General features: G+C 38.3%; 1 protein-coding gene across 2 annotated transcripts in view; it reads right to left on the bottom strand.

Moving 5' to 3' along the window:
- Positions 1 to 7,039: 7,039 nt before the first annotated feature.
- The window catches only part of SPTLC3 (serine palmitoyltransferase long chain base subunit 3), a 144,213-nt gene continuing 125,878 nt past the window's right edge, over positions 7,040 to 25,374 (bottom strand). For both annotated transcript variants that reach the window (XM_024559351.3, XM_045194877.2), the window contains exons 10-12: positions 17,761 to 17,896; positions 12,630 to 12,759; positions 7,040 to 10,952 (exon numbers count right to left, since the gene is read on the bottom strand). In XM_024559351.3, coding sequence (XP_024415119.2) covers positions 10,839 to 10,952; positions 12,630 to 12,759; positions 17,761 to 17,896 — 380 coding nt within the window. In that variant the 3' untranslated portion in view covers positions 7,040 to 10,838. The remainder of the gene's footprint in view (positions 10,953 to 12,629; positions 12,760 to 17,760; positions 17,897 to 25,374) is intronic.

Here is a 25,374-nt window from a genome sequence, read left to right as displayed (position 1 = left end):
TGCCACTCCTGTCTCTGAATGCAAAGTCATACCTTGTGAACAACCTTGATCACTCTCTTTAGGGCTCAGCTCCTAGCCAGTGGGGATTTCAGACCAAGCCAGAACGAAGGAAGAATTGTTCATCTAAGAATAACATTATGAGTTAGTCTAGTATGTTATTTTTCCTGTAAAATTGTTTATTTTATTTTTTAATTTTGAAAGACCATACACACACACATGATTTTTATCCCCCAAATTGGGTATAGTTCTCAAGATTTTATTTATTTATTTATTTAAATTTTTATTGTTATTCAATTACAGTTGTATGCCTTTTCTCCCCATCCCTCCACCCCACCACAGCTGAACCCCCTCCCTCCCCCACCTCCACCCTCCCCCTTGATTTTGTCCATGTGTCCTTTATGGTAGTTCCTGTAATCCCCTCTCCTTACTGTCCCCTCCCCACTCCCCCCTGGCTATTGTTAGATTGTTCTTAATTTCAATGTCTCTGGTTATATTTTGTTTGCTTTTTTCTCCTGTTGATTATGTTCCAGTTAAATCAAGATTTTATTTTTTGTGGATCTATGTATTGTACATACATGTTTAACTATTTAATTAGTTTTACAAACTTATTTATACTTTCAATATCAATAAATACATTTTACAGTATCATTTAACTTGAGTTAATTAAACTTAAAAAATCTTAAGTAAAAGGCTTAAAAATTAAGACATTAAAATTAAATAAATCTCCTACTTATGGACAGTTATATTATTTCCAATATTTAGATTTTACAAACAATACTCTGATCCTTTTTGCTAAACTGTTGTGGTATTCTTAATTTATTCTTACGCTTTTTTTCGTATCTTGTATCTCTATCTGTCTAGGATGCATTTTGCATATTTTCTTTCTTATAGTTCACTAATTTTTTTTAAGTGATGTCTAAGCTGGTTTTTAATCTATATTTTGGGATTTAACTTTCAATGATTATATTTTGACATTTCTAAAAGTTCTGTTTTCTAGATCTGTCCCCTCTTTCTCATATTCTCTCTTTATTTTTTATGTATTTAATCATTTAAACATGATTGTTGTGCTGTTTATCCAAGCATATCTATTGTCATTGTTTCTGATACTGACTTCTACTGCTCTTGTTCATAGTGGACTATTTCTTCAAGAGTTTTATATTTTTGGACTGTGAACTCATCTTCGGTGGGACTTCAGCAGGGATTCTGGTGTAAGAATATTCCCCTTCAGAGAGATTTTATGATAATTTCTGCCAAGCACACATGGTAATTATCAGCTCAGAACACATTTTATGTTAATTTCTTGACATGGGAATTTGAGTGTAAATGTGAATGCCAAACTCATGAGGACAATTCTATGGTTATAAATTATTGGAGTAAACCAATTTTTTTTTTCCATGTACAGCCTAGGCAGAAAACATCATTATCATCTCTCTCTGCCTTTGGGTAGATTGTTCTCACTGGCCTAAGTTCTCATCTTAGTTCTCATCTGTGTTCCCAAATGAGCATTGAAACCCAGCTCTGTGATAATGATTCTAGAACATATGGCCACCAGAGTTTCAGCTCAGCGTTTACAGGTTAAGATTTCACATTCCTTTTTATTTTTCACCCCTGGGGACTTCCCTAACTTTCTTGCAGGTTTGGCTCTGTATTTAAAAAGACCTTGCATTTTCTCTAGTATTTTCACTTTGCAATGAGAGGTTTTCTGGTTATTTAGAGCATTAAGTTGCCAGCAACTAAAGTTCTTAAGTATTTCTTTAGATAAATAATAAACAACATTGAAAGCAGTTTATCCTCATTGGAACATCTTATGAGTATAATTCAAAAGCACAATAATGCAAGGCAGCTTTTTAATAATATCTTAGCTCTTTGGTTAACTAAATCTGTGTTCAACTTGCCTATCTCTCTTTTAAGCATTTCTTTATTAAAACACTTAATATTTTTCCAGAAAAAGAAAAAAGTTTCAAAGTGTGAAGCTCACTGGTGCTTTTTTCTTTTATTAGAACATCTGTCTGATCATAACATTTGGAATTGCAAATCCAAAAGACCTGAACATATATGTTCATGGAATTCTGATGAACAAACATTTTCTATAAGCATGTTCCCAAATTATTATTTTACCAGGTGAGGGCCTACTGTATATAAATTCTATTTCATATCACTCACATGTATTCATGTTTAAAGCTAAATGGTGAAAATGATAGAAGCCAGTACATGGGGGTGGGACAGGAATGAATTGCTGTGCATGCTGTTACTTTTAGTGGCTATACCTCTCCTAGTCCTTAAACAGTCACTGAAGAGTAGCTTTGAACAAGCTGCAAAACCCTTTAAGGTCATAACCCAGAAGGGCGAGAGACTCCAGGAACGTGCACCAGGGAAGATACAGATGGATAAACAAGTCATAAAGTGCACCATATTTTCTCTTTTCCAGCATTTCACTGAAGAGTTGACCCCAGGCTATTACCCTGTGAAAGTGGAATTTTAAGAGTCAACCCCAAACAAACCTACACTAATCCCGGGTTGGCTGCCTTTCCCCATCACTAATGAAACCCAGGAGGGTCCTGATGTGAGGTGTGACAATTTGAGAGACTGAGTGAAGATCACAGAGGTGAGAAAACTATCACCTCTCTCTTTATATCCTGAGGAGCATATGGGCCAGGCTCAGCATGCCCAAAGTTCTGTTCAGCCACTGCCTGAGAGCTGCATGCAGATGAACACCCATCTCTGTGGCACCCGTTCCTCCAGTCGGGCCCAGCCCAACCTTTTCAAAGGTGCTTTACCTAAGAGCACTCAGATCTGATGGCCACCTTGCACATATCTTTCCTGAGGAACTAGGTGAATGCCTCCACAGGAAATGAGGTGATGAGACTGAGAGAGGGGATTAAGCGACTGGTCTGACCTGCTGACCAGGGGGCTGTGGGGTCACGACTCTGGGTTCTTTGACTAGAGTCTGGATAGAGCTTATGAGGTCTTCTCTATGGGAATAAATAGGGTTGGAGTTGGAGCAGCGTTGGGGGAGGAGGCTCTTTAGTAACTGAGATATTAGGGTATTATCTGCAGCAATTCTGCTTCTCATAAATCTCTGGAGACTTCTTTTAGATTGTGGAATCAGGGCATGCTATCCTCCTCAGAATGTGTCCAAAGACTCAGAGTTAAGTCAATCATTAGACAGGAATAAGATGTGGTTCTCCCTCACACTCATTTTTGCTTTATTACAGGTTGAAATCTGCAGCCTCAACTACACGTGAAATGCCAAAGTCCTAGGGCTTGGTGGAAGTTTAGGCAAGAAATCAGCCTGGGTCCTTGAAATGCCCTGTGGAGGAAGGTGCTAACCAACCGCACACTCTAATTTTGACTTCTATATGAGCAAAAACCAGTCTATCACCTTTTGTTACAAAAGTTTAATCTACTTTAACTAATAAATTAGCATTCTGGGATTTCTTTTCATTGTACTCCCTGATTATTTCTGCTCTTTTCTAAATGCCATGTCTTCCCTTTGCTTGGATATGTTTATTAGAGTATTGGTCAAGTAATTTTTTTAAAGAAAGCATACTGAGGAAATAAACTTTTTGAACATTTCATGTAGAATAAATGTCCCAATTTCACCTTCCCTTTATTAGATACACTTTAGATTTAAAACTATTTTCCCTCTGAACTCAAAGGCATCCAGTAATGTTAATGAGACATTCAGGATAGAAGAAGAAGTGGGAGGGGATATAAACAAATGTGCAAAAAGCAATACAACAGTCAATGGACACAGACAAATACATTACTATTAAATGGGAATGAGACAGCAATAGAAACCCATTTTCTTTATCAGATTGATAAAGACCATAAAAATGGTAATACTCAGCATTGACACAGATTGGGGAAGTGAGTATTTTTACACACTCCTGAGAGATGTGAAACTTGGAATGAACTTGATGGAGGACACGTTTATAATTTTCAGAAACAAAATCTGTTATTTTGACCTTTGTAGGTGAGATTATTTTGTATTATTTTCCAGCTGGAAACTTTTTAGATTTCCTCTCAATCTTTAGTGTAATAAAACTTCATGAAGATGTGTTTAGGTGAAAATCTATTTTTAGGTAAAGGGATTAAGAAATATAGTTGGCAGTTACAAAATAGTCACACAGATGTAAAGTACAGCATGGGGAATATAGCTGATAATATTGTAGTAACTGTGTACGATGCCATGTGAAAAGTCTATTACTAGACTTATCAGGGACTCATTTTTAAGTTATATAAATGTCTAACTATTATGTTGTACCCCTGAAACTAATATAATATTGAATGTTAACTGTAATTAAAAATAATTAAAAATATATTTTTATTAGTCAGCTTAGCACTTATGGGTCATTTCTACTTTGTTTTGTTTTAGCTTAGGAAAATAGTTCTCCTATTATTTCCTTAAATTTCCCCCTGCCTTCATTTTTTTTCTGATCCTTTATTTCTCAACTTTTTATTAGATAAATAATGGTCTTCCTATACATATCTGCCATATCTTTTACATTTTCTGTCATATTTTTATCTTTTATGTCCTTTGCTTTATATTTTGAGAAAGATTTAAAATTTTTTCTTCTTTGCTTTCTAATAATTTTTTCAAACACTTAAATTTTAAATATTTTAAATTTATGAACTCTGGTTCTTTTTCATATCAACCTATTCTTGTTTTGTGAATGTGATAGCTTCATACAGTTAGGTTGACCAATAAGAATGGTAATTAGAATATTTAAAAAGTTCTCTTTCCCATAATTGTTTGTATTGGTGAAAGTTTTTCTGTTTTTTCATCTTGGCCACTCATTTGGTGTTGCTGGTTTTTCTTAAATATATGGTAATTCTTGATCATCTATTCTTATTCACAATTGAGGTCCATGTTGATTAATTTGAGTAGCTGACTTGTTTCTCTTCTACTTGGCTATTATAAATAATAAATGTACAGTCCAAAATGTAGTTTTTAAGAGGGTTGACTTCATTAGAAATGAATGAAGTTTAATGAAATATCGTACAAATACATATTTTGAAGTTTTATCTAAGTTTTTTGAGTTGTAATTTCTTCATAAATATTTAGTTGAAAACATTTTAAGTGAACTAAATTATATTTTTAAATATTAACACACTATTTTATATATAAAAGAAAACCCATTTTGTTATAGTGTCTATAATTTGTGATCATGATTTATTGATGCCTTATGTGTGTAGAGATTTTTTAAAAGACTAGTATAAGGTATATGGGTATATGAAGTCGGTATGGACACTAGTAAAATAGTTGTATGACTTAACTATAATTATTTACAAAATAGATACACTATGGGGAAATCACGTATTGTTGGCAATAGAGAATATTTTTTCCTTTTAAAAAACTTATAGACTGATTGGCTGAATCAGACTGGTGAAAAATTTTCATTCAAAAGATGCCAAGATCTTTTTCCGTGATCTCACATTGCTACTTATTTATTTTTCACAGAGCCTTATTCATGCTGGGGATTACGGTCAGGTTGTAGGCTAGATTGAACTCATCACAGTAAAACCATTACACTTCTTTTGGTCTTCCTTGCACATTTGCTCCATGCATGCTTCAAATCTGGAAAAAAACATACTTATGGGCTGGAGAAACAAAGAAGCAGCAATTTCCCTGCCTTATTCCTTGGACGGTGATGAAGTAGAGAGCATGATGTGGTGATTGGAGCCAGACCTAACCCTGGCCGTGGGCATTGCAGCCGACCCAAACCTAATTAAGAAAGATCCTGAATAAACTTGGGCGAGAGCCAAAATCACTAGCTCCTTCAATCAATATTTTTGATATAAAAATTAGCATCTGGGCTGAATAAAAGGGAACACTGTTTCATTCCACAGCTAAAAACTAAATAAATAAATAAACACTCTCTTGCTTCTACTCTGACCTCCTGATGTTGGATATTTTATTGATTTGTATCTGTGATAGCTTTTCAGAGCAGTTGGCTGGCAACCATCAGATTTAAGCTTCACATTTGAAGGGATGCAATGGGAATCAGAGTGACAAGTTCTACTTTAAACCCTAACTGACACAGGCGTCAAACTTTTCCAAATGGGTAAGCTGAGCTCACTTATTCTCTTATTTCTGCCTTTGTTATCCTGAAGACTTATTTTTTCATGAAGTTAAAACAAATTAAGAAACAAGGTAAGATATCTCTACCTTTTAGAGAGATTCGGTGAAATGTTTACAGATTAAACCTTATGATTTCTGGGGCTGCTTCCAAGTTATCTGGTGGAAATGGGAATGAAATGAGTGGGGCAAATAGATAAACAAATATTGGCCATGAATTGATAATATTTGAAGCTGGTAATAGGTACATGTTGTTTCATTATACTGTTCTCTACATTACTGTATGTTTTAAATTTTCCATTATAGAACATTTTTTACGTATATGGATTAGAAATATGGTTTTAAAAAGTGGCTGGACTGCTGTCAGCTCAAAACTGAGTTCCTCCACAGGAGCTGCCTCCAGCAAAATAGTCTTGTCCAAAGCAATGCCCTTCCCCACACCCAGCTTGCATCTTGTAACTAGTTGATGGCAGGGAGGACATAAAGTTTTGTCACCCTTTCTCCATTCTGTGAACTGTAAGTGACTATGTCAGTTGCGTAGCTCCCCATGGAATTGGCTAAGGCCTTTTTTATGGTATCACAGTTCAAATCCTTCCTTTTTCAATCCCATTCACTCACTCCATCCTAGATATTGTACCATTGTACGGGGTCTCAGTGGTGTGCTGGTAAAGGTTTAACAACTGACTCTCCAGATCCCTAACTTGTGGTGTTTGCCAATTTCCGTGGTTTAAATACTTGCAACATGATCACTTTTAAGCTACCAATGTGATGTCACTGAATGCAGAATTGGGAAGAGATAAGCATAATTGGTATTTATGACAAAATACAAGCCAGCACCAGACGCTCTTGCTGGTTTTCCTCAATGAAATTCTGAAATGGAAATCCCTACCTCTCAGTCTTTTTCTTTAAAATAATCCAAACTAAATTAATGTAAAATGATTAATTATTTTTATATCATGAATTTTGGTGTTTTATTTAACTTACATTTCACGGCAGAATGAAATGAAATTGGTCACCTCAAATGTTTCAGTGAAACACACATGCACACCACAACACTGTAATGCAATGTCTCACAATAATTGCTTAGAAACCTTTAAAATATACACCTTTTCACTTCCTAAACATTACACAGCTGCAAAGGGTGTTCTTAGAAAACAGATTTCAAATATGTTGTTCTTAATGAGACCAGTGAAAATTGCCAAGAAATCACTAGATAAGTTCAAAATAAAATTGTTACAATGGCTGTAAATCAAAAAAATATATTTAAGAATTAAGTTTTCATCATCAGAGCTTTTAGGTTAGAGTAGGCCACTTATATTTGCTGTCTCTGAAGAAAAATATGGAGGAGCATTGCGTGTTTGAAAAACTTAAGATTTTCACCCTATTCACAAGTTCTTGTTGGAATACATAAATAATCAAAGGTTGAAGACTTTTAAAGGGGTATGAAGAAAATAAAGGAACAAGACACCACATTCAATGAAACAAGGTGACAAAAGGAAAAGGAACATCTTATAGAAAATGACAGACTACAGTGAGAGAAGGAGTAAGTTGTCCATATGAATGGTGGTTATTATTCAATATTGGATACATTTTTTGTAGGAAAAGAAGATACCTGGAAAATGGGAACAAAATGTCCAAATGAGTAGAAAAGGTTGGAATAATTCACTTTACTTCAGTAGTATAAACACCCTTAACTACAAACAGAGAACCAGAACAGTTTCTGTTATGTTGTTAGAGCCAATTGGTCTATCAAAACAAAAGCTCCAATAATCATCTCAGGTTATGATATGGATTAGAATTCCCTGGGAAGGCTCATGTAAATATAGATCCCTGGCACTACTGCTATTCTGATTCAGTGGAAGTCTGGTGTGGGATCCAGGGATCTGCATTTTATCCTAGTAAATTCTGAAGCCTGTGGTCTCTGTTAGACCGAAACTTGCTGAAAGGCAATCCAGACGGACATCAATGATACTGCAGTTCCATGGTAACATTAGAAATGTGTCCATGTCATTTTATTATGCAAAACATACTTCTTAAAAATATCAGTCTGGGTCCTTTATCTTCTGTTTCCCTGAAGATCATTTTTAGGACAACACTTTCCTTCTATCAACAAATGAGATTCTTTTCTCTCTACCTTTGTATTCTTGCTCTGTAAAGGAAAAGTGAGTGTATGTGTGTGTGTTTGCAAATGGGAAGTTTGTGGGTAGTAACATTCTAGTTTTGTTAGAAAATTCTCTTTCCCAAAAGAACCAACCAAAAAGACATTTTTGGCTCTGCTGTAGTTATGGAAACTCAGTAATCCCTATCGAATTAAAGTCATGGTCTTATTAACCTAGCAGTAGAAGACAAATTCTCAGTATTCACAATCATCCTGTTAGCCAACCTCATTCTATATAATATCTATTAGTGTGTGTATATATAAGTGTGTATATGTTATCAGCCCAATGGGACCTGGATCCCTCCTAATGTGCTCAGGAAGCACTGCGCTTGGATTATAGTTGTTCTTATAAGTGTATATTCAACATAGACTCTGGCAGAGATAGGTCTTTATCTTGCACACAAGAAAGTAATAAATTGCCCCAGAACTCTTGGATCTTGATGGAGAGAGAATAACCTCTTTCTGCCTTCCATACCAGGTGGCTAAGTAATTAGTTTCCTATCATGAGTTAGAGTCAAGATCCTCCTGACAGTAATTCTTGCTCACAAAAACACCCCTCTAGAGGCTTAAAACTCAAAGGGTGGGTGTGAAGATCACAGACATCCAGAAGGGAAGGGGATGTTTATTGCTTGCTATGCCTTAGGGAAGGCCCAGACCTTTTGCTGCCTTCTTTGTCTCCTGTTTTGAAGACATTTATTCATTTTGGAAAACTAACTAGGATCAACTTCATTTAAATGCACATTATCCAAAGAGAAGACCTACATGCCTTCCTGTCTTGGTACACTTATACAACATATTTTCTTTGCACAAGTAATGCTGTTCTGGTTCACCAAGGAGAACTGAAATTTAAATTATCAAAATCAGCCATTGAATGGGGCAACTGCATCTTCAGAACCCACTTTCTCTCCTTTTAAGTTAATAATGCTTAAAGAATGTTCACAAGGATTCTTATAATACTTAAAAATGTTCATGATAAACTTTCTTCTTCTCCTAACAGTACTTAAAAATGTTCATGATTCACTTTTAAACAGTTGTACCTACTAGGGGTTACAATTTCCTCATAAAAACTTTCCACACAGATCACCTTTATTCTTTAATAAGTTTTAAGTATCAGGGCATATTGCTCCATCCACACTGGTGCTTTGGGTTGAATTTTTATCTGAGTGCACAGCATGAAAGCTTGGGTCCATCTGTGTCACACAAAGTCAAACCTCTCTTGAAGTGATTTGTTTATAGTGTCATTTGATGGAGTGGAATGTTCTGTAACTCATTCAAACTATTACAGAAGCTTTGCTAAAAGGTCACCACTGCTCTTTAGAATTTCCAAATCTGGGCACCATCTGGGAGCTTGTTAAAGATAAGGTTTTCCACTGGCTTTTTCCATACCAACTAGATCCAATTAGCAATGGGGTACTATTCTGGAGGAGTTCATGGAGAGAGAGAGAAAGAGAAAGTGAGAGAGAGAGAGAAAGGAGAGAAGAGAGAAGACACTAAAGTAAATTCCATTTAGTTGCCAATAGTGTACAAGTTTACTTTACACCAAATTAAAGTGCATGTGGCACACACGAGTACAATTTAATATTAATTGGCTTAAATGGGGAGGGGTATCAGTCTTTAAAAAGTTCAGTATAATTTGCTTTTAGATGTTTTTGAACCAATTCTTCAAGTGTAGTCTTGAGAACCAACTCTAAATAACATTGAATCTCACCTTTTACTCAAAATTCAATAGGAAAATGACAACACATTCCTTAAAGTCATGACGACTATACATGTTAAACATTCACTCTGTGTGGCACCAAAAATGTCCAAGTTCTTCTAACTTTATGGTTTTAGTTTAGGCCTAAAATTGGCTTGTGCTTGCTTTCTATCCACTTCCTTAAGAAACAAACATCTTGAATTTTCTGAACCTCAAAAGTTCAGCTGTAAAACTATAGGAGACCATAGTGAGAACTATAGTGAGAGGAAAAAGGAAGTTTCCTTCAAAGACGTCTCTGGGCCCTGGTGGCTAGTTCTGCTTTATCCCTGAAAACATCAACTATGGCTTTTGACACTTGTCTTTGGAACATGTCCAAATGTGGCAAATGGTAGAAGCAACATTTCTTTACCTTCTTGCCTGGAACTCCCTGTGATACGGAAGAGTTCTAGCTGCTGCTTTTGCATGGGGAACAAGGAGGTCAGCTACTGCCCACCACACTTGCCCCCATCTGCAGATGGAGTAAGTAAACACATAGTGAGATCTACTGAATTAAAAATCAAAACCCTTTCGATTAGAATTCCTGAAGGGGTCTGGACTAAAGAGGCTGCACGGTAGCAGCTAAAACACAGGCTCATTGCCATTAAAAACATTCTAAGTGTGTGTGTGTATACTTGTAGCAGGATACTTGGGAGAGGAGAAACTTACAGTCTGAAACCATATTTTTGTCTCTACAGTCCTGAGTGGGAGACATTAAGAACACAACAACGTCTCCCTTGGTTCAATTAAGCTGGTTTGGAAACCAAACTGTCCTTAGAAAGGGAGAGGATCCACTTAAATCCCTTTTGAAGCAAGGAGAAAGTCTTTCTGGCAAAGTCTTTAGGTTCCAGTCACATCCAGGAAACTTAATCCTCAAGTTCAAAGCTTGTCTCGTCATAGAGTTCTGGACGCGCTGACTTCCTGTTCCGGGAATATTTCACCTGTAGGAGATCACCCATCTCATCCAGGGCTTCCAACACCTGTAAAGAGATTGCCTTCCTTCAGTTATCTTTAAACCCCCCAAGTGGCTCTGCTCTCCAGCACCTCACAGAGAGCCACACTCTTCTTCTGCCAGCCTCTTAGATTTTAGAGAAAAGAAGAAAGATCCAATTCATTAAGGTGTGGCGCATAAGGCTGCCCTAGAGAAATGTTAGGTGCTAATTCACTTTATTTCATATTCTTTATAGTGTAATTCCACATTATAAATGTTTCACTTATTTTGGAGGGTATGAAGAAAATAATAAAAGTATCTGACTCATGCTTACCCTTTAGCTTTATTTTAAAGCTTAATGACTTACAGATAAACTTGTGGAAGAAAAAGATAAGGTTGTGAATTACATTTGGATTATATCCTCATGACACAGCAAATCAACCTGACCAAGAACAAAATGGAGCATTGTGGGAGCTGATTAGTATCATCCTTTCTTTCCCGTGCTTGCCCCCCACCCTCGTCTAGGCTCCTCCTCCCCCAGTTTTAAATACTTACCTCTATGTTCCATAGAATAATAGATTTTAAAACCACAAGGGACCAAGAACTCATCTGCTTTAATTCTCTTAATTTGAACAGGTAAGTACACCCCCAATTTTATAAAGGAAACACCTAAGATCCAGAATATACAAAATATAATTTTTACTTTTAGTATATCACTAATCCTGTAGTATTGGGCATGACTTTTTAGTCTGTTTTGAGCCTGTTTTTCTTAACCTGTCAAATGAGGAAGAAGACATTATTAGGGTTTAATGCTTTGAAAAAGGTGAAATGGAGCTTATGGACTTTCCCCTTTTAGAAGTCATTTCCACCTTTATATATAATTACTCAGTCATATATAATAAATGAATATATAATCATATATAATAACTCATTCTTACCTTCATGCTCCTGCAGTCACCTATATTTCTTTTTCAAGATGAATTTATTCTGTCTGGTATTATCATTGCTTATTTATTAGTATTCTGTCTGGTATTGCTTATTTATTAGTATCTCCTCTTAAACTTTTTGCTCTGGGATTTTTCATATAGTAGACACTCAATTAGTGTTTGCTAAATTGCAATGACATTATAAGAAAGTTCCATCAGCTCTAAACTGATTGGGATGGCTTAGTTCTCTGATATTATTCATTCACATAAAGATTTAAATCAAAGGAGAATGAAATTTGTCTTGAGATGTTAAATCATCTGAGATGATTTTTAAATCATTAACATCTCAGATAAATGACTGATAGGATAGATCAGTCTTTGTTATTGATTTCCCAACAGGTTGTCTAATTGGTTTACATGTTATGATGATTAATTTGGTGGCTATGGAAAACATCACGAGGCAGGCAGTTGATGCTGAATAGTGTGCTAGATTAGCTTTTGCCTTTAGAATTAGTAAATAGCAAAACATTTGGCTACTTGGGCAGCCTTTTCCATAAAGCCAAAACACTGACGTGATTCAAGTCTTAACTGAACTGATTTCCTTTTCTACATATTGAGTTGATCATATTATTGGGCAGTGTTGGCATAACTGTTTTTTTTAGTGGTGCTTTTTAAATTATTGTGATTTTCCTAAACCTCACAAGAGAGACCCAGGGAACCCTAAACTAGTTCAGTAAAAGAATGGGTTCAGAATCCAAGGTACTGGTACGGGAGATTCCACTGGTATGTGCTGTACTTACCGTGTCTAACATCTCTCGTGTATGTGCTGCTGAAACACAGAACCGCGCCCTGGCTTCTGCTAGAGGAGTAGCTGGAAATCCTACGACCACCACCCCAATTTTTCTGTTTAGTAGATGCCTTGCAAAAGCCCTAAAGAAAAAAATAAAAAAGGAGGTTAACTAAGAGATGAAAAAATTATACTGCAAAAAAAGAAGAATATGGTTAATTGACTTTTTCTTTTTATATAACAATTAGTAGAAGATAATTGACATTATTAAACATCTGTCAAATACAATTCACAAAGAAATGGGACAGTCACTTGATGGCACCCATAACTGACTTCGTATTATGAGGCCTGGCCTACGTATTAAATAATCTTGAGTACTGAGCAGAAAATATTGATATTGATATTCTACTCTGATATTGAGCAGAAAATACTGATGTACCTGACCCTGATTTAACAAGTCTGCATTGATGTTAATTTTTTTTTTTGTCTGCAGGATCCCTAGAAATAAAAACCAAACAGCTAACACAGGGAAATTACAGAAAGAATAGATATTAAATGTACACCTACATGTTTTAAAAACTTAGTACCAATAATATAGTATGAAAATTTCAAGAAGCCTATACTTAATGACCATATTGTAATTTGAGGACCAGAATTAGGTGGTCTGCAAGAGCCAACCCCAAGTCACATTCTTACTCCAGAGCCAAATATTTTATTTTCCATTAAACCAAAGATAGGGAATAGCAAGGGTTTCCTCATTTCTTTATGTGTGAATGAATACATCCAGGTATGTTCAGGGATAGTAAAGTCATTGACTGGTTAAAAGGGGACTGAGGCAGGAGGGAGACAGCGGGGGAAATGTGCATGCATGGGGAGGCTGGCCAGTAGATGCAGCTTGCAGGACAAAAGTCACAAACACAAAGCTTTCTGATGCAGGGTAAAACCTTTTAAAGCTATTTCTTCACTTTAACTGCTTCTAGCCGTTTTCTTTTCCAGAGCTAATCTCAGTAACAATTCTAGAATATCAAGCTGTCAAGATGTGTAAATAAATGCCCCAAGTGAAACATCCCCCTTTGTGCTCTTTTGCTCTCTGCAGGAAACTTTAATTACTGAGTGAGGTAAACCCCTCAGATCTGTTGTGAGCATTAAGAGGTTGCCCGTGGCTTATTTGAAACTGCAAGCTGATAGCATCATAGAAACCCTCCAGTCACAATTCAGGAAGAATTCTTGAACCAGTTGTGAGAGCAAGCCTGCCCATTCATTAATTCCTCTCACCCTTTAGCTGTTTGCCTTTCGGTTGCCTCATGAAGGTTATCAAATGAAGCAATGGAGATTACAAGACCTAGTGAACATACAGCCTTTCTGGCCCCCTGTCTTGGATAAGGCAAGATTCACCCTTTGATTTGGATGGGGAAGGGGTTACAGACAGACGAAGCTTTCTAACTGAGAAAGCTTGAAAACAGAGACCGTTCATTCTCTTTCTTGATCACCCTATGGAAGGCTGCCCACGGAACTACACAGGACGAGAGCTCATAATTGTCTGAGAAACAAGTCAAGTGCTTTTATTGCAAGAGTAGAAACCACCTGACCCATGATCTCAGGCCAGTTGTTGGGACTCCCAAAGGAGTGTTTTTCACTGTCTGAGTGTTTCTCTTTGTACCAGAGGAAGTGAGTTTTGCCAAGGAATGTACAGCAAACTATATGACTGTTGATTCATTAGGCTAATCTGAGGCCTCCCTGGAGCACTTTTGAGCTTAACTTACACTATTAAATTTTGCTTCTTTCAGTTAATGTATATAATTGCCCTGAACATTTTATACAATAAACCTCTGGGTTTGTACTCCCCAAAGGAAATCAAAGCTGGCATAGACTGAAAGAAACTAGATTATGGGAAAACAACAACAACAACAACAATAAATATTAGCATATGTTGCATGCAGCATCACTGCATCTTGTGTCCCATCATTTTCTAAGTGTGTGACAAGGATCATGAAAGGAAAATGGAAGTCCTGTACCAAGTAGTAAATACAATACATTCTTTCTTTTTTATGTCATCATTTTTTATTGTTATTCTATTACAGTTGTCCCAATTTTCCTCCTTTGCCCTCCTCCACCCATCCTACCTCTCACTCCCACAGTCGATTCTCACACTAACTAAAATACATTCTTGATTATTTAAGTGCATGTTGTATGAGTGAAATCACATTGTACTGAACTCCTGAGAGGATTCCAGGTAGAGCTATGACAGGACTTTTTTCAAAAGTTCCACTGGCTAGAGATTATATTTTCATCCTGTAGTTCTTTAATGAAATCAAAGGTTTTAAAATGAGCAAATAAAAGACTTGCTCATACACTGGCTTATATAATTAACTCCTTGTCTCAAAAGCTTCTCTACATACAAACTTTACATTGAAGAAATATCAGAGAAAGAAATCAGGCCAGGGAGCAGGGCAAGCTCTTCCCAGCACCTCCTACTAAAAATAGATATGACATTTTTGTAACTAACTTGTTTAAGTTTATTTAGACAACTCAAACAATTATAGCATTTTATTTCATTGCAGTGATTGGTGCCTTTGGATTCATCAGAGATGACTTTAATGAGGGTTAAACTTATACCCTCCATTGCTTTAATGAGATGTGTGTTTTTTTCCCTATGGACTAAAGCTTGAGAGGCTGTGATGTGCACTGAAAAAATGTCTGGCTTAGGAGGCAAATGGAACTGGCTTTGAATTCTGTGCTCTACTACCTACAATCTGAATGACCCTTAGAAAGTAGTTGACCTTTGTGAGTGTTGGTGTCCTCATTTGTAAACTTGGGTTAAGTAACCTACCTTCAGTGGATGATCACTGGGCCTAAGAGCCTTAAATAACAGATAATTGGCATTTGGCAATGTTAGTTCCTCATTAAAAACCATCTTAAATTGAAAGACACTAGATAGTTTGCATATCCTCCGGTGTTCAATATAGCATAATCGATGCAGCGTTCTGTAGGATCTTTACCTGCTTTTTCCTGGAAGTTTTATTTTTATTAATGTAACTAAAGATTACAATAATGACTTTGGAGAGCCATGCAACCACAGTGGCTCAATCTTGCAATCAGTTGAAACTAGTAATAAACATCATTGTAGCAGAATTAGAAGTAGTAGTAATAATAATGGCTACCAATGATCGACTGCTTACAGTATACCAAACACTATTAAGTGCATTGTACATATTATTCACATTATTATTAATAATAGCTAACACTCTGAGTAGCTTCTACATAAGAGCCAATGCCAAATACCAGTAGACCTCATCTTGTTTAATCTTCACAATGGTCTTATGAAATAGGCACTAGTATATTTCATTTCAAAAATGAAAAAACTGGAGCTTCAGAAGGTTGGGTAACTTGTCCAAGATTTCCCCAGCTAAGAAGAAGCAGAGTCAAAATTTTTTTCATTCCAAACATCTCACTACACCAAAGAGCGGAACTGTCACATGAAGCTCCCTGTCAGTTCTGTTTTTATTTTTCATGTTTACTGTTGTCCAGCCAGGACTCCTGGCATATAAAGGAGCAGGGCAACTCTCTCTTTAGTATTATACAGTTGAGTTCTTCAATTTAAATGCATTTGTTTTTACTCTTCATAGACTCTTCTCATTAGATTGGTCCATTTCCCAATCTGTTGAGATTTTAATGCCAACTTTCATCATCAAAGTCGGAACTACCCAGCACACCCCCTACTGCCACCTGCCAACATTGTTCATGTCACACTCTTAAAAAATAAAATAAGTTGATATTTGGTGCCTTCGTTTGAACTAATGATAAAATATTAGATTGACATGAGCTAAATGTGGAGCCTTTCTTCCAGAACACACCATTTCTCCAACTACTCTGAATAAATGTGGGGCTTTTTCCTTCCAAAATCAGATGGTAAAGGGTTTTGGATTATCTGCTACTTTAAATTGCCATTGCCACCCCTCCCTGCCATTAGCACAGGGCAGTATCCCGTGTGACCTTTTTGTAGCACACTGTCTTCTCCCCAGTCCTGGCAGTGATATTCTGATCCAGATCTATGAACAGAAGGTCAAGTGGTGGGAAAGCTATGCACACTAAAGAATTCACGCACGTGTTTTAACTGCTTGGGATTTTGCTGTGGTGAAATGACACAAAAGTGCACTCTAAAAAATCAATATTTTGAGAACTGCTAACTCTCTCCAATCCATCATGAGATCTCAACTAATAGCCCTAGAGCCTCTTTTGTACACCTCCAGTACTGTGCCAATCTGTTCAGCCAGCCAAAGTTCCAACCATAGGGTTACGTTCAAAGAGAGTCAGGACCTCTAGAATCTGCTAAATGTGTGTTGAATATTACTTTCTACCATGGGCTTGGTTAGATACACAAATATGCATTCACATTCAGGAAGAATTTTTATTAACTTCCTTTTAATTACAGAGGTTATTAGTCTCTAGCAGGTTGGAGAATGGCACACATATAAAATTGTCTTTGGCATTCTGAGAAAAACTCATTTTTCTCTTTATGCAGTTGCTATTTATGCTCAATTTCAGAGTTGTAACCAACAGAAAACAACTCCAAATAAGCTCACAGGAGAGGTATTAAAATTTGGTATGAAGAGCACGAGCTTAGGAGTGAGCCTAGGTTTGGGTTGGCCTCTTGGTTTACTACTGCTTGACAAGTATGGCTTTGAGCAAGCTGTTTAACTGGTCTCAGCCTCAGTTTCCCTACACTTAAAGTGAGGCTGCCTTCTTCTGAGAATGGCCATGAGATGTCAATGGGGGAAAGCACAAAGCCTGGTAGTGTTGTTTCTAAGTATTAGGAGAAATGGTCTTTAGAAGTTCTCCCCAAGAAAGACATTAGGGCAAGAGGAGGGTCAGGATTATCCTTAATTTACTGTTGAGACTTAGAGGGTGTAAGTGACTCGCCTAAATTCACAGAGCTTGAAAATGGTGGGCCCTAGCACCTGCGAAAAGACCCTGTGTTGGGCTGGAATGTGGCTTCTGAGAAGGTCTACAAGTGAATTCTGAACTTGGCACCCTGTTCAAAGTGCATGAGTGACGCCTATGCTGCAAGAGCCTCCTAGTGTCAAAAACAGGATCTTAGTCAGATCATCTCGGGGCATTACTCTGAGAGTCTGTTGGATACTCACGCTACTTTAGAAGGTAGGTAAAGGAGCAGGGGAACAACGGGAGATTCCTCATTGCCATAGACAATGAATCCCATTTCGTGCAGTCTCTGTCTGAAGTATCTTGTGTTTTTTGCGAGTTGCCGTACTCTCTTTAACCCTGAAAGGAGACAGGCATGAAATCCATCAATTCCCACCAGGAAGAGGGAAGCAAAGGTCAGACTGGTTTGGCAAACATTCCTAAGTCTTTCTGCAGGTCTGCCGAATTAGCTGGGATGAGGTGAAAATAGGGCAGGGACATATCTCCTGGTGAATGGGAGTGGGCATTGATGCCTTGGAACTTTCCTGAGCCTGGAAGACAGGACCTAGAAGCAATGGTACTGCTAGCAACTAAAGGCAGGCTAGGCTGCAGGACCACAGTGGGGTAAGGTGGTGGGGAGGGTTTCTAGCAAGAAGGAAGAAGATGGACTGTCTTTTACTGGGTATCTATTGTGTATGGACTTTGCACTAACTGTTTTAAAAATATGAATTCAAGACAAGGAGTGGCACAAGAAGTCACACACACACACACAGAGACACACCATATCGTACTAGTTGTTGTTAGAGGCTTTTTAGCCAAGCTTAGCTGACCATTAAATTGCCCCTCACCTAAGTCTCTAATTGAAGAATATGCCACCCAACCTGAATCTGAAGAGGCAGCACGTTCCTGGACAAGATAGGTCCAGCTGAAACCAGGACTCTTTTGTGAGGTATTTGGAGGTGGCAGAGTAATAGAGAGAAGGGAAGAGGTGGATCTCTGCTTTCCCTAAGCAGAAAAAAAAATGACAGTGTTGACCCCAAATAGAAGGTCAAGTCAAGGCACACATGTCCATTTCCAGGTTATTGGTACTTTTGTTCAAAAGCTTATCCTTTGTCCTCAGCATGTGTCCAGTGAGATGTGAGATGACAATGGAATAAAGAGCAGAAAGAGTTCTGAAGACATCTATCTACTCCAGTCCTGCCCCCAATCAGGAAAGTCAGTAAATCAGCCACAACTAGTCAATAAATCCTCAATAAGGAAGGTTGAATGAGATTGGGTGTTAAAACCCCTTAGAAATCAGTTCAATGTTTGCATTTGATTCAAGGTTGCTATTCAGCAGGAATGTGCTGTTACTGCTGACCTCTGTTCTGATTGGTTAGGTGTCCATTCAAACTGATGAGAGCTGTTGCTCTACCAGTTGTTCAATTTTTTGAACCTCACTCCTGGTTCCCTGTAGTTTTCCAGATGGAAACTGGGTAAAATATTCGGTAAACACGTCCTCTAGTTTCTTCTTAGAGACATGGCCATAGATTGTGCCTTGACAATGGGTTAAGCAATGCACATCTCCTGCTCAGCATCTTTCCTCCAGGGGACCATGGTGTTCAAGTAGAGTTTGCCTTGCCTTTCCATTTTGCTGCAAGGGTAGCATGTGATGAATCCATAGCCAACTGAAATACTTCATTTACCTTATTTTTGGTTCAGGATAGAACACAACTGGCACCTATCAAAAAGTCTTTCAGATCTACTGAGGAAGAAGTATAAGAATTTGTTCAGTCTCAAGCTATGTCTTTGTCACCATCATTGTCACCATATGGCAGAAACTTGCTTGAGAATGATGTCAATCCAGAAGAAAGCTAAGACGTAAGTCAGCAAGAGCCTTGATGGCATCATAGGAACTCTTGGGTCTATTCATACCTAAGTGAGTCCATTTGTTGGACTGGCCCTGTTGTGTGAACCAATATATTTCTTATTCTTACTTAAGTTACTTTGAACTGATTTTCTAAAACCTATAACCAAATGTGTTCTGAATAATACAGATGGCCACTAATTGAATGAGGTTACCTCTAAAGGACAACAATAATATACACGACAATAATAATTGTAGCTCACAAGAGGTAATGTCACCAGTTATAAGCATTTGACATTTAATAATCTATTTAGTACTGTATTAATGTAGTTGTAATCTCATGTTATACATGAGGAGCCAAATAGGTAGCAATGTCAGAATTTGAACTCAGGATCTAGAGTCTGTGTTGTTAACCCCTATGTTATAGTGCTGTGTGCAATAGTAGCAATGGAAAAATGTCTGCCCAGAGAATGGATGGTGGCCATCTCTTCTCCCGAAGCTCAATAAAATTTATGTCTGCCAGCTCTCAGGATCATTGTTGCACTAAATTTTTCCAGTAGAGGCAGTTCAGAGGTTGAGGGCTGGGCCATCTTTAGACAGATTCACGTTGTGAGGGGTGGGGTAGGACATCAAGGACTAGTGTCTGGAACCTACCACAGAGAAGGAATGGTGGAGCCCCCTCACTTAGGGTAGGGGAACTGAAGGGCTACTCCTGAAAAGTAAGGGTGAACCAGAAGTAGACAGCTCCTGAAAGGGTACTTTCTTTATCCAAACCTCTGACGTTTTTAATTAGGCTCTATCAATTCCAAAATACTTCAGATCTTCTTTTGAGAATTTTTTTTTTTTTTTTTTTGCTCATCAGGCCCAAATCTACTTGACTTCTGTAACATTTTAAATGTGTTAACAGAATATTCTGAAGAATGGAGATTTAAGGGAGTGGAAAACCTACCAAAGAAAAGGGTTTTAAATGCTCCAATTGTCTCTACTTATTTTCTGTTATAACCCTTTACCCAACCCCAGTTCTCAAGGAATATCCCCAAGTCTGCCAGCTCTAAGCAAGCAGGTTGTGATGAAAGAAAACATCGGGATTACTGTACTTTCTCAAGAAAGCTGACCTCTTACCCCCACCATGCTAATAGATGCAGGACAGTCTTGACCCAAGGGCAGTCCTTTTGGGTGTCGGTCAAAGAGCTGTGATTTGGTCCATCACAGGAACTTTGCCAAAGAGATAATAAATATGAATTATACCAATAAGATTCTCTCACTGGTAAAGTGTGAATATGAAAAATTTAGAGGGAACCAACAATTGGTAGTAAGACTAGATATTGAGGGATATAGAGAGGAAAGCTAAGTATCAGAATCTATACAGCAGAGGAAACCACTGGTCAGTAGAAGATATGGTAATCCATGAAGAATTGAAGTGGGCAGGGCAAAGTTAGTTAGTAGCAACATGAAGAAAAGAAATAGAAAAAAAAGAAGAGCTTATAGTCTAGTGGGAGAGACAATCAAATTATCATAAATGGATATAAAATTGCAACTCTGATGAGTGCTGTAAAGAATGCTATTTGGTTTTATGAGAGCCCATACTAAATTGGACCAAGTCTGAGGAAGTCAATATTATCATGATAAGTGAGCTTAGATCTCAAGGATGAGCAAATGTTAACCTGGCAAACCCCCCAAAAAAACAAAAAACAAAAAAAGAAACAAAAAACAAAAAACCCAGAGGAGAGCATTCCAGGCACAGGAAACAGAACCGATGCAATGGTCTTATGGTTTGTAGAACAGAGTGGTTGAGAACCAGACAAGATGTGGCTGAGTGTGGGGCATGATGAAGGTGAAAGTCTGGGTTGATTGTTTAAAAAAAAAGTATGGGGATTGAAGAAACCAACATTTAATGGTTTGGAAGTGGAGGATGAACTTAAAAAATAGATGAACAGCAATTGGGGAGAGAGAAGACAAATCAAGAGATACAATAGTGTTCACTGGATTTATTAACATGGCCATGATTGATAACCTTTATCTTCAGGTTCCTGATTGGGACTTTGGATTTAAAAATTAAGTATTTACAAGTATGGTTTACTTTAATTCACATCGGCTTTTATTTTCCCACTCAACTCTTTTTTTTTAAAGATAGGCCTTCTCCCCCAAAGTTCCAGGTTTGAAACTTGAATACAAGTAAGGGGTTCAGAGAAGTATAGAACCATTTGTATAAATTTTATAGACACAGCCTCCTTGGGCCTTAAAAAACCTGTTTTGAAACATGCTGAAGCATCCCTTGGAAATGTGTTTTGTTTACAGAGAGCAACCTATGTGAAAGAAAGAACTAGAAATTAGGTAGGAGAATATTTGTCTTTACTTTCAAAAAAAAATTCATCCATACATTGAGTCTGTGTATTTAGGAAGATGAGAACGTAAGTAGTAGGGGGAGATTGTGGAAAGGAAGGGGAAAGAAAAGAAGGACAGAGTAAGACTTGTTTTAAAGAAGATGATTGAAATAAAGGCACCGATATACATCCCAGCCACCAAAATGTATTCCATATGGCCTGTCCCCTTGTGCATTCGGCTCTTTTGTTGATCGTTAGCAGCCCAAAGAATAGATGACTTCATCAGGCTGGGTCTGATGATTCCTAAATGATCCCCCTCAAAGACTAGAAGGATTTCCTGGCCTGCAAGTACATGAACAACTTAAATTGCTTTTCCCAATGGCATTATCTTTGCACTTGCCCATAATGATTCATCTATCATTGGGCTGCCCAGCTACTTAATTGGCCCCGTCTGTCCCCTCTGCCTTGATTAATCCAAGTAACTGAATCATCAGCTAATGTCATCACTTTACTGCTTCTAGATCCTTTGGAGAGTTGACCAAACAGATCAGAATATCAATCCCAGGGGCAGCTGACTCTTAAGAACTGAATGTTTTATTCTTGCCCTGTCTTTTCTATCTTTGAACCATTTAGCACAGCATGGATTATGAGCCATTATGACACACTTTGTGGTCACCATGTTTCTCATATAGGTCACTGTAAATGCTTTTGAGGTCTTTTGAGTTGGCCAAGATACAGCTCCTTTCAATTACTCTATTGCTCACCCTTTAAAATTGGAAACATTCTCCTACTCTTAAAGGGCCTGGGGGCAGAGAGGAATTTGTACATATAAAATGCTACTCATCTAGACAGGATGTGGGTGATTTTATTAATTACATTGTGCTTTGAGATCCTTGCCTGAAGAGTGCTTTGTAAAAACAGAAGGAATTTTTTGCACTTGTTCTTTCATGAAGGGACAGCCATGCCAGGATGGCACAGAGACTGGCCTTTGCAGCCACCTTCCCTTCCCAACTCGTGAAGTCCATCCTTAATTTCTGATCCTTCTTCTACCTAGTCCAGGGAAGACAGGAATGATCCCTGTGCAGATAAATAAGTGAATGAGCTGATCTCCTCTGTAGTGTTCTGGAGAGTTTATCCAAGTGTTTTCTTTTGCTTTATTCTGGGTTCTCAGAAGAGGCTGAGTGGAAAAGGACAGGCTTCAGAGTTAAATGGTCTAAGAACCAAGCTGTACCCAGACAACCTAAGGCCTTAAAATTCTCAGTTTTACCTGTAAAATAGAGATAAATAATCTTATCTCCCAGTAAAATTTGGAAAAATAAAGGAGTTAATGCAGGGAAAGTGCTTAGTACTGTGCCTTGCATATAGTACGTGCTTGAAAGGTTATTATTACTTTTTTTCATAGGGCAGCATTTCTCAGCAGCCTGGCTGCCACCTGAGAATCATCTGGAGAGCTTGGCAAAATCCCATGCCCAGCCTGTACCCCAGGCCATTTAAATCAGTTTCCCTTGGGATAGCACCAGGCATGAGTTCTGGTTTTCACAAGGTATAGGCAAAGAAACTCAGGCATCTTAAAAAGAGCTACCCTTACCAGTTCACCTCCAAGGCCATGACTGGCAGTGTGAGGTGCCTGATTGTGTCCTGGCTGAGTTATGCTCCCTGACTGGACATAGGAAGTAAAAGATGGGCTTATGTCATAGCCTCTCATTTGACACAATGACATCCCAAGCAGTTACTGAGTGCTTAGGTGCTCAGATAGTATGTATTTGTGGGTTTACCTGCTCCCTTGACAGCTATCTGCTCAAAGTACTCACTTAACTCAAGGTCGACCCAGTGTCAGCCTCACCCCTCTTGTGAGGGTATATGAAATCAGAGACGAACACATCCAGGCAGATGACATGTATGTTACCATTCCATCCATTCAGATTCTTAGCTTGGCCGACTTGAGAGACGTGCTAGGTTAACAGAGGCCACAAATACTTTAACCTTCCCTCCAATGCTGTTAAAACAAAAACAGCTGGGGCAAGGGAAGGAAAACAAATAAAACACAAAGCATCCCACTACAAAGCTTTGCAGTCCCCTAATAAAAACAATCGTCTGTGGCCTTTCCAAAAATATGTTTGGGACAACTCAGTCTCCAGAGGGCCAGAAGGAATTGTGGACAGTGGCGACTCCCAGAATAACCTGCCAAAAGCTAAAGAAGGAAAATTTCTTTTCTGTTAAACCATCAGCTGAAAGAGAGGGAGAGAGGCATTTCCCCCTGTGAGACTAAGTAAAAGAGGCGGATTTGAGGAGCTCATGAGCCAACACCAGTGCCTCTCTCTATTTTCTGCAGATTTTGCAAGCTCACTTTCAGACAGAGGAAACATGAATATGCTCAGATGCCATGGGGTGACTTATTGTATTATTTTCCAGGCTTAAAAATGCACAAGCAGAAATACATGCTGCTCTCCCCCCTTAAATTATTTAGCACACCACCACTGTCTGAATGCAGACTGGATGACCTAGGCAGCACTGCTTGGAAAATGTGGTCCTTTTCTTCAGAGATGGGAAGAATCTTTCCACAAAATATCTCTCACTGAAAAATCAAATCGATATTAAAGAATGCCTGGAGTGTTCTAAGAATGCCTAACCTCCCTGCCTCTTCCCCCTTCTTTGTCTGCCAGGTCAGCCTCGCTTCTCTGCCTGGCATGGGGAGGGGGTGGGAGGCAGGGATGTTGAGGAGAGACCTTGGAGTAAAGTTTCAATGTGGCAGCAGGAACCCAGCATCTATTATTTTAAGCTCTGGACACCAGACAGGACATTTTGTTTCTAATGCACTCAGGGGCAGAGAGATCTCAGTAAAGATCAAGAGGCTACAGAGTGGCAAGAATCATAAGAATCACATTAGCAGCGACAAGCTTCCCAGGAGGATGGAGAAAACAGCGTTTGGAGTGGTTTGCTGAGAGGAATGCACATTTTTATCAGGCACTGAAGCTCTCCTTTTGATGTCAGATTCCAAGGTTATGGCATATTTTATAGTCACACACACATGTTCCAAGGACACTCCAGGCTGCTCAATTCTACCCCTGTGGAATGCATGCAGGAGCAAGAGGGCTGGACATCAAGGGTAGACAGCAGTCTGCATGGCCTGATTTCAAGGGCCCTGGGAAGACACCACCCTCTTCACCTACCCACCCACTGCTCAAATACACCATTAGGGGTTTAATCCATGAGGCAGGGGGTAAGAATGTGCCTCCCTGGTGCACCTAGTATGAGCCAAGCAGAGTGTTTTTGGGCCCCCTTTACAGATGAGGAAACTGAGCCTGGAAAATCATTAATGCATTACCCAGCTGACCCGGAAACTGGCTATGCCTCCAAGTCTAAGTCTGCTCTTTGGAAAGAAGCTGGTAAACTCATTCCTGATGAGGTGTGAATTCCATGATTCACGGATTCATACATTTCACAAATGAAAAGCACTCACTATGTATAGGAGCCAGGCCAGCTGCCAAGGTGGGGTAGAAGATGAAAAATTTCTGAGGCTGTTTGCAAAGAAATGATCTACTAGTAGACAGGGCAGGTATCAGATAAAATACAATTGAGAAGAAGAACCATAAGACAGACATAGATGAAGTTAGCAGGCTTTTCACACACTAGTACTTCATGAATACTTACAGAACGAATAATGATTT

Source organism: Desmodus rotundus, chromosome 6 (genome assembly GCF_022682495.2).
Source record: "Desmodus rotundus isolate HL8 chromosome 6, HLdesRot8A.1, whole genome shotgun sequence".
Lineage (NCBI taxonomy): Eukaryota > Metazoa > Chordata > Mammalia > Chiroptera > Phyllostomidae > Desmodus > Desmodus rotundus.
The sequence above is the reverse complement of the archived record's forward strand: the minus strand, read 5'-3'. Positions and strand labels throughout refer to the sequence as shown.